At 39.6% G+C, this 13,347-nt stretch overlaps 2 protein-coding genes across 2 annotated transcripts in view; both read right to left on the reverse strand.

Annotated features, from left to right (window-relative positions):
• Positions 1 to 2,268: 2,268 nt before the first annotated feature.
• On the reverse strand, positions 2,269 to 4,064 carry LOC138610969 (lymphotoxin-alpha-like). The gene is made up of 4 exons (XM_069683863.1): positions 3,834 to 4,064; positions 3,051 to 3,081; positions 2,884 to 2,940; positions 2,269 to 2,684 (listed from the first exon to the last, which is right to left on the reverse strand). Exons 1-4 carry the CDS (start codon positions 4,062 to 4,064, stop codon positions 2,269 to 2,271), a joined length of 735 nt encoding a protein of 244 aa, XP_069539964.1.
• A 2,892-nt stretch (positions 4,065 to 6,956) lies between these two features.
• LOC138610992 (multiple epidermal growth factor-like domains protein 9) overlaps positions 6,957 to 13,347 on the reverse strand; it is a 39,157-nt gene continuing 32,766 nt past the window's right edge. Inside the window, exons 5-6 of the mRNA XM_069683891.1 lie at positions 11,183 to 11,452; positions 6,957 to 9,069 (exon numbers count right to left, since the gene is read on the reverse strand). Of these exons, the coding sequence (XP_069539992.1) occupies positions 8,543 to 9,069; positions 11,183 to 11,452 (797 nt within the window). The 3' untranslated portion in view covers positions 6,957 to 8,542. The remainder of the gene's footprint in view (positions 9,070 to 11,182; positions 11,453 to 13,347) is intronic.

The raw sequence follows: 13,347 nt of genomic DNA on the forward strand, positions 1-13,347 counted from the left end.
TCCCTAGATTATTCATGGGCGTGTTTTCGGCATAACATTCCTGCACTTCTCAACAGATCGGTAACAAACCGAAAGCAGTATCATGATTTAAGGAGACAAGCGAAACCAAAGCTTGCAGCCTGTCACTTAAACAACGTCTAAATCTAAAATAGCTGCAAAAATTAACACTGGCTCACACATTATCAAATATGTTATTACATGATTTTATTAAAATGTTCTTATAGAAACACACACATAGAAATATAAAACCTTTGAAATATGATCATTTCTTAAATTTGCATAGCAACAAATGAAAGCACAGAGTCCAGTAAGCAGAGAATTCAATAATGAATTAAAACACACCTTTAACCTTGTTAAATAGACCCACATCAGCATATATGTAAAAACGCACAACACCCTTACAATATGGTTTTATCAGCGTACAGTGAGTCCATGGTACATCATACACATACAAATACAGTACATGTAAAAAAATCCCTTTGTTATCCACCAGCAGTATTCTCACATTCCCTAACTATCTTCACAGACGTGCAGCCAGGTCTGTGTTGACTTTAGCACAGCTGACCAAACATATGTGAAGATTTTCCCAAGAATCCAGGTACTCTCATCTATTTTACATTTACAACATAATTGGTTTCAAAGATAAGTTTCACAAGTGCATTATAATATAAATTAAATGAGTGTTTAAATTTGCAATATTTTGGCCTTTGAAAAATCATAACACGCTTAGACACAACGCAAAAATGTTATGATGGCAGAAGGACTATGTGTGTGTGAGCTGCTTAACCGGAAACTTCGCTCTGCTTACCTCCATCATCTAACACACTGAGCTGGCTTTGGCAACGCAATGGAAAGCAAATCAAAATAATAACAAAGTGATTCATCAGTGAAAAAGTTACCTCCACACGGATACACTCAATACGACTGTTATTTCAAGTTTCTGTAATGTGTATAACGCTATCAATGCTCCTCTACAACATCACATTCAGCTTAAAGGGTAAAATTTACATAATACTACAAAAAAAATAAACAATCGCTTGACCTTTTCTAATAATTATATTAATATTATTGTTTCAAAGTGCTGTCAGAGATCCTTACATTCACAAATTCCTACATCCTCGTAATATATATACCAACGCCGTATCCTGATGTGTATTGTATTGCTGGATTCTTCTCATTTTGAATGTGTTCTGTTTACTTAACTGTTAAATGAGAATGCTTCATGCTAACTAATGTAATGCGATCTTGTTTCAAACTGAAACCTCCTTAATAAAATGACCATTATTTACTTGTTTTTTCATCAAGTGTTTTCAAGCAGGGTTCAGTAACAGCTGTCAAAAATATGGTTATCACTGGGAAAAAACAATTGTAGTTTGGCCAAATAAGAAAATTATTTCCAGCAATGGAAACCATATTATCCTACAAACAACAAACTACAAAACATCTGAATGGCTTCACAGAATTTAAATTAAAGTAACTAAATCAGAATAATGACTTTACACCTGTTGCTAAATGCGTTCAGTGTTAGTGTGATAATATTTAGTGTGGTCAGAGGCGACGTGTGCTTACTCACTGTTGGACAAAGGCCAGGAAACGTGTTTTAATAACTGACTTTCGATTTCCTGGAGTCACAATGCATAACACAGGCCTGCCTGTAGCACTTCAGCAGGCTGCAAAGGTTGGGAAATACCAACCTGACCTGACCTGGAAATCAGTCTACCAAACCCCAATGATCATTAAAATATCTGAACAGACCTAAGCGTAAGGGGGCTGTTTTCAAGTAGCTCACTTCGACCCACCAAGTCCTTTTGATTAAAATTTATATTAAACACCTATGACATGCTGGAGTGCTTGTTTACCTTAATTATAAACTTAAAAAAAAAAATGAAATTACTTATCAGACATATTTTTGCAGTTGATTTAGCCTATTCTGCCAAATGGCTGTAGAGTTTTAACCTGTAGAGATTCTGGAAAGATATGTGCATTTTCTTTAGAGTCGTAGTTGAATTAATGTAAAGGCAGCAGTGTGTCTCTGGAAGGTGAAAATAATGCAGCTTAAAACTAGACTGAGATGAAGCAAACCTGCAGTAATGCAGATAGTAGTAGCTTTTTTGTGTTGCAAGTTCTTTAGTGGGTTTAGACTTTTCATGAACAGTTATAAAAGAAATAAAGTGATAAAAGGAACCGTGAAGTTTCCCTGGAGTTGAAGGTGCCAACAACCTAAAAATAATCAGATTTAGGTGATTCTAACTCAGTAATCATTGCTTATTATTGATGCAAAAGCTCTGCACCGAAGAACACCAGTTGTTCTGTCTGAGTAATAAGTCCAGGGTGCGATGATTTCACGCTTAGTCTGCAGTTAGCATCAAGTGAAAACAGGCCGGCAGTATATAGGGACTTACTCCACTGTTCCACACTGCACATCACCGTGTCTACTGATGACAGGAGAGAAACACTTTTTTGGTAATTCTCCCGGAACACATACACAATATTGGAGAGTCGTATCTGCCCACCAGGGCTGCACGCCCCTGTTTTATTCTCAAAGGTGATCTGCAGGAAGACTCTGTAGATGCCTCCTCTGGGCACCACCAGGTTCCCACTGGAGTAGTTGAATCCATGACAGTAAGCATTTCCGACTTCACTCTCCCATTCAAGATATTCCCCGTGACTGATGCGTCCCGGAGCTGAGAAAAAGAGTAGAATGGCAATTATTATGTTAGTTTTGAATTTTAATGTTTTAGCACCTGTATCATTTGTAACCCTGTTATATTATAACAGTGTTATATACACACTGTTTCTTTAGCTTTTCACTATTGCTTAAGCTTATTTGTTCCTTTTACTATTTTCCCCTACTGTTATTATGATAACTGCAATATGTTTTACCTGTTAGCATGGCACTTGGACTGTTAGAGTCTTGTTTCTGTTGTTCGGCACTGACGCCTGCAAGATGGATTCAAAGTTATTGTTTAACACATTGATGAATGATTTTAAGTCTGTGTCCTTTTTCTAGCCAAAAACAATCTCTCTTAATTATAGAAATAGATATTTACCTGATAAGTGGCTGTAACGCTGCATCGTGGGCTGTAAGAAAACCAACACAATCTTATAAACACTACAATATAATGTAATATCGACAGAAACAAGTGTACATTGTAATAGCACAGCTGTAACAACTTCTATGTTTGATTTAGTTGAATAATTAGAAACAAACCCAATGCCAATGCATCGATACTGTTAGGAAAACTAGCATTCCTGCCAGAATTTCATCAGAAGAAGAAGATAGAATTCCTGGTTACTAAGCAACGGAACTAACAGAAATTTCAAGATGGCTTCATCCTGTCCCTGGCACTCGTTAAATCTTAATCAAATTCAACATCTTAGTAAAGTTATTTTTATTAACAACACTAGCGCAGGATGTTAGCAGAGAAACACGAATAGCCTAAAATTGGTAGCCTTATTTAGCCAATTGTTTTAGCTTGTTTTTCTTTTTACATGTTACTTGTTGAGTTCAAAGCGAAACGAAGCAAACGAATAACTTGATTTGGACATCCGTTGCCAGCTTAAACAAACTTGAATTACTATAGAGTTATACAACGGGAAATAAACTTTGACCTGTAAATAAAGTTTACTGACGTTGTAGGAGTGATAGTTCTCTCATATAATGTACAAAGATATCGATAACATGCTTAACGTCAGTTAATTAAACCGGACATTAATAAGAAGCACACGTAGACTGTAGGCTACTATCAGGGATTATAACATATTAACACACTCATGCAGCAACAGCTCCTGTTTAATGAAGGACTGTGGACTTTCCGGTAAGCAGAAGTTACCTTGCTGTCCGGTGAAGGATGACCTCGTCCTCCAAGCACAAGCCCGGCTAGTAAAGCCAAAACCGCTATAACCAGGAGAAGAACCGCCACGGCTAAAAACTTGGACATCCACTGAAGTCGGACTTTTTCACGGCGGAGAAGTTGAACCGACGTGTTTTCCCGGTAGTCTTCCTCCATGTCACTGGTTTGATTTACGCGCATCAGCAGCCTGCTCCCATCCATCGCCTCCATTTATCAGGGTGGCGTCGCCCACGGTAGGGAGTCTCGATTTAAGGGAGTTTCACTGAGTGCCTTTATCACGAACTTCCTCTTTCTGAGATTTTTTTTTTTATTATTATAAACGACAAACCCTTTATCTGTAGCATGAAACCTAAAAAATCACTCCTACACTCCTACTCGAAATACTTTTGATAAGTTAGATAAGATGAACAACAACAACAACAACTCAAAACACCCAACTGACACTTCATGATAGAAGGAGCCCAATTGTCCAAATTGACAACATGACCTCGATATAGCCCTCACTCTCTGACCCAATACTGTCAGGGATAACCTATATCAGCATAGTACTTAAGGAATGGAGGGTACAGTCATCATTAGAAACACTCACAAAGACAGATTTGCCGATTACTCTCAACTGAAACCGAAGTAAGATTCAGCATGGATGCATTAGGATAATTAAAAACAAATCTTGCAATACTTAAAAACCGACTGGCAGGAAGAATGATCGCGCCAGACAGAAAATGACATATATTACCAGAAGGTCTGAAATTTCTGTTTTTGCTGTGTGGCATTGGCTTGTTTCTGTGAATGAAATACAGTGAAACTTTCTGCCTCTGCCTGCAGTTCTACTCTCCATTGATAAGGCATCATTTACACTTTGGAGCAGGAAGAAGTCGATAAAAACATTACTGTCTATCTAATGTACACATTGTGTGTGTGTGTGTGTGTGTGTGTGTAAAAGAAAGCCAACTCAATCACTGTAAACCTAATCGACTTACAGGTACAAATAAAGTTACCTACCTACCTATGTAGTGCAATCCTAGCTGCATTGACAGTCAAAGCATGACTAGTACTCGTGTATTACAAAATTATTATTATTATGAATGTCAAAAGGCTTTAGTTGGAGAAGTACTTGAAACAAAAGCGTCAGATTGTACTTAGATGAAGCAAGACAATTACTGTCCAGAGGATATTACAACATCCTGTCTAGCAAATAAAAACTGCAATGTGCTACATCAACAAAAAAAGATGGAACATATTGCGGAATGTTAAATTCCCGCCACAGCCTCCCGGATTCAGCTACCCGTACTATGATTGGAAAGTTTCATATCTTCTCAACTGTAAAACCCGAAAAGTGTCCCTGTCTGTTATTCACAGTCACATTTAAACTTGCAATCAACACCGCTTTCACTGTTGATTTATTTAATATGCTTTAATTGAAATGTATAAATGAATACTTATTTGTTACCTATTTGCACATCATGCAGAGATAAGTCTGCACTTCTGTTAAACCCAAGTTAACATAACATCTTGACAAGTCCTCAAAAACACACGTCCAAAAAGCAATTATACCTCCAGCATTAGTTTGCTGCTGCCTCTAAAACAGAACATGCAGTTATATCAGTCGGAAAGTGCATAAGATCAGCAGTTTCATTGTGTGGTTACAACAATAACAAGAAGTGTGTTTTTGTGGGAAAAGAGAAAGAGGTTTCAAACGCTGTATGACGCAAGCTGCTGTGTGGTGAAAGGCCTGACATCAGCTGGGAGATTTTCGGAGGAGCGAAGGCCAAGTTGTAAATGCAAACCTTGTTTTGGTGCATAAAGACGTGGCAGCATTAAAGAGGCAACAAGGGAGAAAAGTAGGAATCTGAAGAACCGATGTGGGTGAGACAGTTTCAGGCTCGAAGGGTGTTTTTTTCTCATTCAGCTGCTGAAGGTGAAAAGTTTAAGTTAAAGTTCAGCCAAAGCAGTTTGTAGTTTAAAAGATTGAACTTAAAAGCCTGTTGAACTCAGAGTATTGTTGCAAGCCAAGTCTTTCTAGTCTTATTAATAAGTCTTCAAAACAGAGCCTGACTAATATAGGATTTTTGATCCGGATTCCAATTATAGAAAGGAGGAATTCACCAATCACCATTAAGGCCGTCTATACAGTACATTTTCAAGATGTTATGAAAAAAAAAAATCTTGTCTACAGATTTTGCAACGTTCTGAGTATGCAAAGGTACTCAGAATGCTGCTTTGTCATATTACACATTGGCAAAAATTCTAGTTCAGACGTCCATCTGCTCAGCTGTGATGCTCAGACCTACATAGGTGTTGCAGACAGTGCTGAGAGTATTACAAAGAATGGAGTCAGAGCGCCCTCTGCTGGAGTAACTATATGAAGACAACATTTGGAAACACCTCGGAGGCTGGTAGCTGTATTATACATATATTAAGTTGTTCAGATACTGATGCAGATAACTCATAATCAGGGCTGGCAAAAGTGCACACATTTTATACCCAAGTAGAATTGCAGATACTTGTGTAAAAAGTAGCCCTCTAAGCTAACTGAATCTTCCGTCTTATTTTGGAGACTAATTAACCTCAAAATCATCCTAATTTATTCTTTCTTAAAAACAACAGCAGATTAGACTAGATTCCCCTCAGAAGCATTAAAGCTCCAGTAAAAAGTCTGTCTTGAAAACAAAGAGTAGAATATACAAATATTCACGTTGGAATGTAGGGGTAAATATAAAAAGTCAGTAAGATTAATAAAGTAAGATACCTGAAAACATCTTCTCGTATCATGTGACGACAGCACATAACAACCATGCAGTGCGAGCTGAGAGTATAACGTTAGTCAGACCTATCAAACTGTCAGCATGAGTCTGTTTGGAGGGGGGCACGATATTGGTGTATTTTTGAGGGTGCAAACGCTGGCATTGTTGTTTATTCCTAGATGTATTTATTTATGTTTTGTTTTTGTCTGTTTTAGCTTTGACTGTCAGACAAGATAAAAATAAAAGAATATCGGCTGCTAATATCGGCCAACAGATATTGCAGATATGGCTCTTCTGCCCTCACCTCTGATGGGAACCTTGAAAATGTGTAAATGAAATACGTGAGAGAAACAAAGACAACAGTTAAACCCATTTTTATTTGAGATTTGAGCTCTGACTTTGGGATATTATTTACATCATTTATTCTTGGTTTTGAGTTGTGGGTGGTGCATTTTTAGTCCTGCAGCTGTGTTATGGCAAAGTCCGCTGAGAATAAGAAATAAAAATTACAAAAAGCTGTGGGCTGACTGCAACATCACGCCCTGGACAGAGTGAAAGGTCTGGAGCTTGTTGAGTGAAAGTGTACACAGTATTCTAGCTGTACAATAATAGTGCTACTATTCACATTCATCTGTACAATAATCATATTTACAGTGATCACATTAGGGAAAGAGCCAGTACCTGAGGAGTTAGTTCCATAATTAGCTCTACTCATTCACCTTAGTAAACTGAAGCGCACCCAACCAATGGTAGCCCAAACAACACAGAAAACATGGATCCGTGTCCAGGAGCGGGTGTGAAGCTTTGGAGTACATCACTTTTACAGCCAATCACTCTTTTAGCTGATGCAACTTGATTGTAGATAATGTGGATAATGAGCAGTAGATGTGCAGGCAGGTTCTAACTCATAAACACAGTATCAATACTAGAGTACTGCTTATGTTTTAGACAAACAGGTGCTCTTATCATCTGAGACTGAGTCACAGAACCCAACCTCTACATAGGCATTTGTAACTGCTTTGTTCAACTTTTGCTGAGGTAGGCAGCAAAGAGCAGATTAGATAAAAAGTCGATTATGGCTGTTTAAGCGAGCCGAGGATGAGTCACTACCCTGCAGTAGTGCCATGTGGTGAGAGTTTGTAGTAGTTTCTAGAAAAGAAACACTCCTCTTAGATACTTCAGGTGAGCTGGCACGCTTTAACTAAAACAGGAAGCTATTAACAAAAGAGGAGGTCATTACAATGCTTGTGCCAGCAGCCTTCACCTTCCCCTATGACTCTCTCCAAAAACACACAAACTATACATGAAAACATACTGGCCAATTCAAATTACCATTCGACAGCACATAAGATAAAACACCATGAATAAACACGTCATACATGTGCAGCATTTCTCCCGAGAATGAAACGTCAACCAATAAATAAGAGCAGAATAAAAATTCATTAAATAACAATCATTGTCTCAGTTTAAGATCACTGCTCAGGTGATCAGGTTATAACTTAAACAGTCAGAAGTCCATTTTAAAAATATCTGAAATGCTAGGCTCCTGCAAGTCCTCTTAGCGGTGTCAGGATCATTGTTTCAGCAGACAGGTGCATGTTTGCACCTGTCTTACGCCATGCCAATCACCCAACTCATCTGCAAAACAGCGCCCTCTGCAGGCACAACTCAAACAAAACACTTTTTTCTTTGGACCCATTTCACTGATTCCACACAAAATCATATCAAAAAGGGAAACGTTTCAAGTGGAAACTCTGTGTCTCTTTTCCATATCTTTGATCACATCAGCTTGATCTCACTGTCAGTTTGCAAAGTGTTGTGAAGTACTGCAGACCAGCGGGGTAACAAAAAGCAGTCATACATGAGGAGCTTTGGATTTAGTACTTTCCAGCAGCTTTGTGTCATTAGTATATCTGGCTGTCCAGTCTGGGTGTGGATGCCGGGCTAAGCCTTGTAGCAGTTGCCCTGCGTGGTGAGAGCCAGCTGGCCATTAGGCGCCACCTCGTTAGCCTCGTCCTCCAGCAGGCCCGATACGTCAGCATTGGGGATGCTGTCGTGGTAGCTGCTGAAGCTGATGTTGTCCTCTTTCAGTTCGATGGTCCAGAAGGGGGCATTGAGCTTGCGGTTCTGGTACTCCCGGTAGGTGTACACGCCTCCCACGAATCCCAGCAGCAGCAGCACCACCAGGATGATAACGGCCAGGATGATGATGTTAAACTGGGTCCAGGAGACTTCTGTCAGGGCGGCTGTGGTGTTGTCAGTGGGGCTGCTCAGGCTGGTCAGCAGGGCCTGAGTGGTGGCAGCGGTGCTCAGCGAGGTGCTTGTGTTGCTGCTGGACGTGGAGGCCGGGCCGCCTCTTGCTGTGGGGGAGGTCAAAGTGGTGCTGGTGGTGGGTGTGGAGGGGGAGGATGTGCTCGATGTGGGGACCTCTGTTGTGGTTGTAGCTGCTGGTGTGGGAACTAGCCGGGGTGCTGAGGAGAGAAAAGCATGACACATTAAAGTTGATGTGAGGAACTTTTGGTTTGTGTTGACTGTGGCGCCCCCTGTGGACAAAGCCGTACCTCTTAACTGGTGTTTTTTAACAAAAATCCTGCTTTCTATAACAGTCATGCGTATAACTCACGAGGTTTTCCATTATCCCGTAATTGCCGTTTTTTTACCAGTAAAATCTGTTGGAGTCCGACATACAAGAAATCCACCACTCATAATGGCCAGTGAAAATAATATATTTTCAACACAAAAATATCACTGATTCACACTTAGAGCTGAAGGTTACTACAGACCTTTAATTACGCCCTGTGCACCAGTTAGACTTAGATTAGAGTTCAATAAAAGGGCATTAAAATGAGAGAGAGTCATCCGTGATGGGACAGTACGTTGATCGAAAGGTTTTGTTTTGACAGAAAGTCCTGTTTGAATTAATTAAAGAGCTCTCCCCTCAGCTGCAGCATGTGTCGGACAGAAACGTGGCGCTCTCCCCGCCCTGCAGGTGCTGATTGAGCTCTTTGGCCTTTCAGAACAGGCAGAGGGAGACATGATAAATGTACATCGGACAACAGCATGCTTGATTATTTATGTTTCCTCATTTCACTACCCGTGAAATGTATTTTTCTTTATTTGTTTTGTTATCCATATCTTCTGTCGAACACGAGAGAAGTTAGCAAGTGGAGACGTGTGTTGCTTGGTAACAGTCACCACTTTTTGAGTGTTCACATGGACACATCATGAGACCGGGCGCACTAAGACCGGTGTCAGTTAGCTGCACTCGGTATAAATTCCAATCAACAATTTGGTCATAGCTAAGTCGGACATATAAGACCTATTTTTTTTATGTGGTGCACTCGGCTCCTGTGACCTGTAGACGGGAGTCCTTGTTTACAGTGACAGACAGGGTGATGGCTGTTTAATGCACGACTCCTCCCCGGGTTGAAAGTGCAACATTAGTTGTATCAAATATAAATTTTTGGACAAAATTATTGTAAGGACAATTCAGTAATTTCCCTGCCCAATTCTACGTCTTTAATATAGCCTGCCTTTCAATTGTTTTTAAGCTAAATAAATGCAGATAATATTTGACCGTAATTTCACCCGTTTGTCCGGAACATTGAAAGCTTCCAGGACACGTGGACCGGCACAGATTTTGGATTGGAAATTAAATTAATTAATGAATACAAATTTTTGCCCTGGAAAATGTAAACAAAGGCAGCGTGCAGTTAATCGCTTCGTCTGACACCTACCCCCCGCCAGCAGTTTCAGGCATTAAAAATAACTATAAAGAAATAATCAATCTTGTCGCTGATGGTCTGGTTTGCTTCTGTAGCTCATATAGAGTAATCATAATTAATTTCAGTCTGTTTCATGACCAGCTAAAAACTCCTCACAGGAGCTTTAAAAACATTTAGATATCTTATTTTATAATTTGTTAAATTTACAATCCTGACAGGATGATGCACGAAGGCATGCTAAATGAATATATAACAACAGAGTTTAGCTATTAGACTGGATCAAATCTTAAGAATGGGTTGTTGAAAAGAAAAACAGGATTCTGAGGTCTGATTAGATCATGAAATCCAGTTTTGATTTTCATTTAGATCAAACCTTCAGTGTTGTTTTTGTAGGAATGAAATACCTTTTGTTAAAAAAAGTAAAAATCAGGATTTTCATGATCCCAGCAGAAAGGTGGATTTCAGGGACAGAACACAATAAAATGTTTTTTTTTGGCTGTTTGACCCAAAAAACTCAGATCGTCTTGCTCTTCCATCTGTCAGTCGACTTAACTTATAATCCACTATGCAAAGTTAAAGGTGCAATGTTATGACCAACAGGTATGCCTTCATTGTAAGCAAACGGCATGCTGTGTACGTAATCTGTAAGGGCAGCTGGGATGTAAGCTGCAGACTGGCTTATATCTGAATGTACTACTCAAACAACAGTTAGGATCTGTATATAGCATGCAAATGGTCGACATCTGTCCATGATACTGTTCCGGTAATTCTATTTCCTCACACAGGAAATGAAAACATACATCAAATTAAGTGTGTTTTGATAACCAATGCTGAACAGTTTAATGCTGTTTATTCTTACTTGGACGGGTGCAGTTATGTGCTCGGGCGTCCCCTATGAAGCCCGGAGCACAGAGCTGGCACTGGGGCCCTGTGGTGTTGTTGATGCAGCGGAGGCAGTAGCCGGTGTCGGGGTGACAGAGCTGGACGGGGCCCTGCGGGTCTGCATTACCACTGCAGTTACATGGAACACAAACCCCTGACGCTTTGTAGAACCCGGCGCTGCACTGGTCACACTGTGGGCCACTGTACTGAGGAAGGCAGCGGTCGCACACTGGGGAGCCACTGGGATCTGCAAAGGACGATTAAAACATTCACATCAGTGCCTTGAAACTGCTTAAATGTGGCTGCAAGGATTGACAAATGTTATGCCACCATAAGCTGCTGCTTATATTTCATCCTGGAGTTTTGAGGTGTGATATGGTTTAAGTTTCTTTTTTCAAAGATATATCTCACATATGTTCAAAACATGCTTAAGACAATCCTCAATGAAACAGCAGTGTTCCACTGGGCCACTAGGTGGCTCCACATGACAGTATATTGATCTGGGAGAGGGCCTTGCTCTTTCCACACCAGGCAGTTTTCTTTCCTGTGTTTGACTGACAAACTCAACGAAATTTGGAAGAATAGGAAAAGAAAAGGCCAGGCATTAAGGAACAAAGAAAAAAAAGACAGAATGTCAAGAAAAGTTGACATATTTGAAAAAAGGAAAACTTTAAGTAATAGTTACAGGCCTTAGGACAAAATTAATCAGAGGACTTTTTAAGCAAGTTGAGGATAAATTCAGTCTTGAAATATTAGTACCAGGTGTAAGAAAAAATAAACCAGTGCAGTCCAAAGGTCAAGAATCAAGACAAAACGATGAGAAGACAGTTAAAATGATGATGTTTTAAGTCAGAATTATGACAAGTTAGTCAAAATAATTAGAATAAATTTGAAATATTGAAAAAAGGTCCAACTTTAAGTATTCCAGGCATAAGAACACATCTTCCTTCTGTCATTACTTGTCCTTAAGCCTGGCCCTAATACTCTTCTGTACTGAAACTCAGACTTTGTTGTATCTCAGGAGTTTGTGTCATACTTTGTCTCTTAAATATAATACTCACTGTGTAAGTCATCTGCGAGGGCATGGATTTTTATTTTTGGATCAAAAATACTCTAAATAAATGTGGTATTTAAAAAATGAAGATAAACATGGATGGGCAAAGAATCAAAGGAAAAACCAAGACTGAGATGATGGAGACACACGCAATGCAGGTGCCACACAGGTAGGGGGGCTTTTACTGGCTCGGTGGGGGTAAACATATCCCCTATGAGGAAAAGGTCAGCAGATCAAAACCAAATACCTATAAGAGGTGTTGGAGTAACATGTCCGACAGCACTCTCCACCATGAAAACACCAAATTATGGAATATCCTGGAATAATGCTGCTCATCCCTTCATTCTGGATCCTCACCTTTTTTAAATCTATGACAAGGACGACTGAGTCGGTTCTGTTGAAGCAACACCTCACTAAGGTCTCTCTCTTTATGTTTTCATGGCTCCGTGAACATCACACATTAATAAGATCTAAAGTGGAGTTTTTAAAGGCCAAGCTGGATTTGAATCGATCCCAGTTCCTGATGAGGACCATCATTCTTCATCAGCAACACATGCATGTCGTCAAAAGGGTCAGCTTTCACCAGCAACCTCCGGTCCCTGGTAACATGATGCCACAACAAATGGGAACAACAGGATATCTTACAGTACACTGGCCTCAGCAGCACTTAGTCCCCAAGGGGAAAACTGCCTTATTTACAATTAACAAGCGTAAAAAAGTTTATTAACAGCATTTTAGAATAAATGTATCAATACTGAAGCAGTGATGTGAATAATCCTTCAGATTTCCTATGTTTATACAACTTGCAGCCTGAAACACAGCAGTATGACAGTTACTGAGCTTCCCATGGAAAATGCCATGGAGGAAAATGTCTGCTGTGTGAATATGATTGTTGGAAAGTTACAGCTGTTTCCAAAAAATGGATATGTATATACAGGTATGATTTGTGTTTACAGAAACAGCTGTTTTGTTTATAGACATTGTATGTTGTTGGTCATTTTTATACAGTAATTTAACACATTTCTTCACCTACTTTTTGTACATGATAGTTCTGTTTATTTTCTGAGAATCCATTGGCCATCATCTCC

Source organism: Semicossyphus pulcher, unplaced genomic scaffold, assembly GCF_022749685.1.
Source record: "Semicossyphus pulcher isolate SPU_LCO1_2020_fin unplaced genomic scaffold, fSemPul1.0.p SCAF_6, whole genome shotgun sequence".
NCBI lineage: Eukaryota > Metazoa > Chordata > Actinopteri > Labriformes > Labridae > Semicossyphus > Semicossyphus pulcher.

What these genes read in the sequence shown, in the direction of transcription:
- LOC138610969 (XM_069683863.1), bottom strand. Translation starts at nt 4,064, where the DNA reads ATGGAGGCGATGGATGGGAGCAGGCTGCTGATGCGCGTAAATCAAACC. An exon ending in ATCCTTCACCGGACAGCAAG is followed by an intron (nt 3,082 to 3,833) that starts GTAACTTCTGCT and finishes GTTTTCTTACAG; the next exon opens with CCCACGATGCAGCGTTACAG. An exon ending in TCCAAGTGCCATGCTAACAG is followed by an intron (nt 2,685 to 2,883) that starts GTAAAACATATT and finishes TCTTTTTCTCAG; the next exon opens with CTCCGGGACGCATCAGTCAC.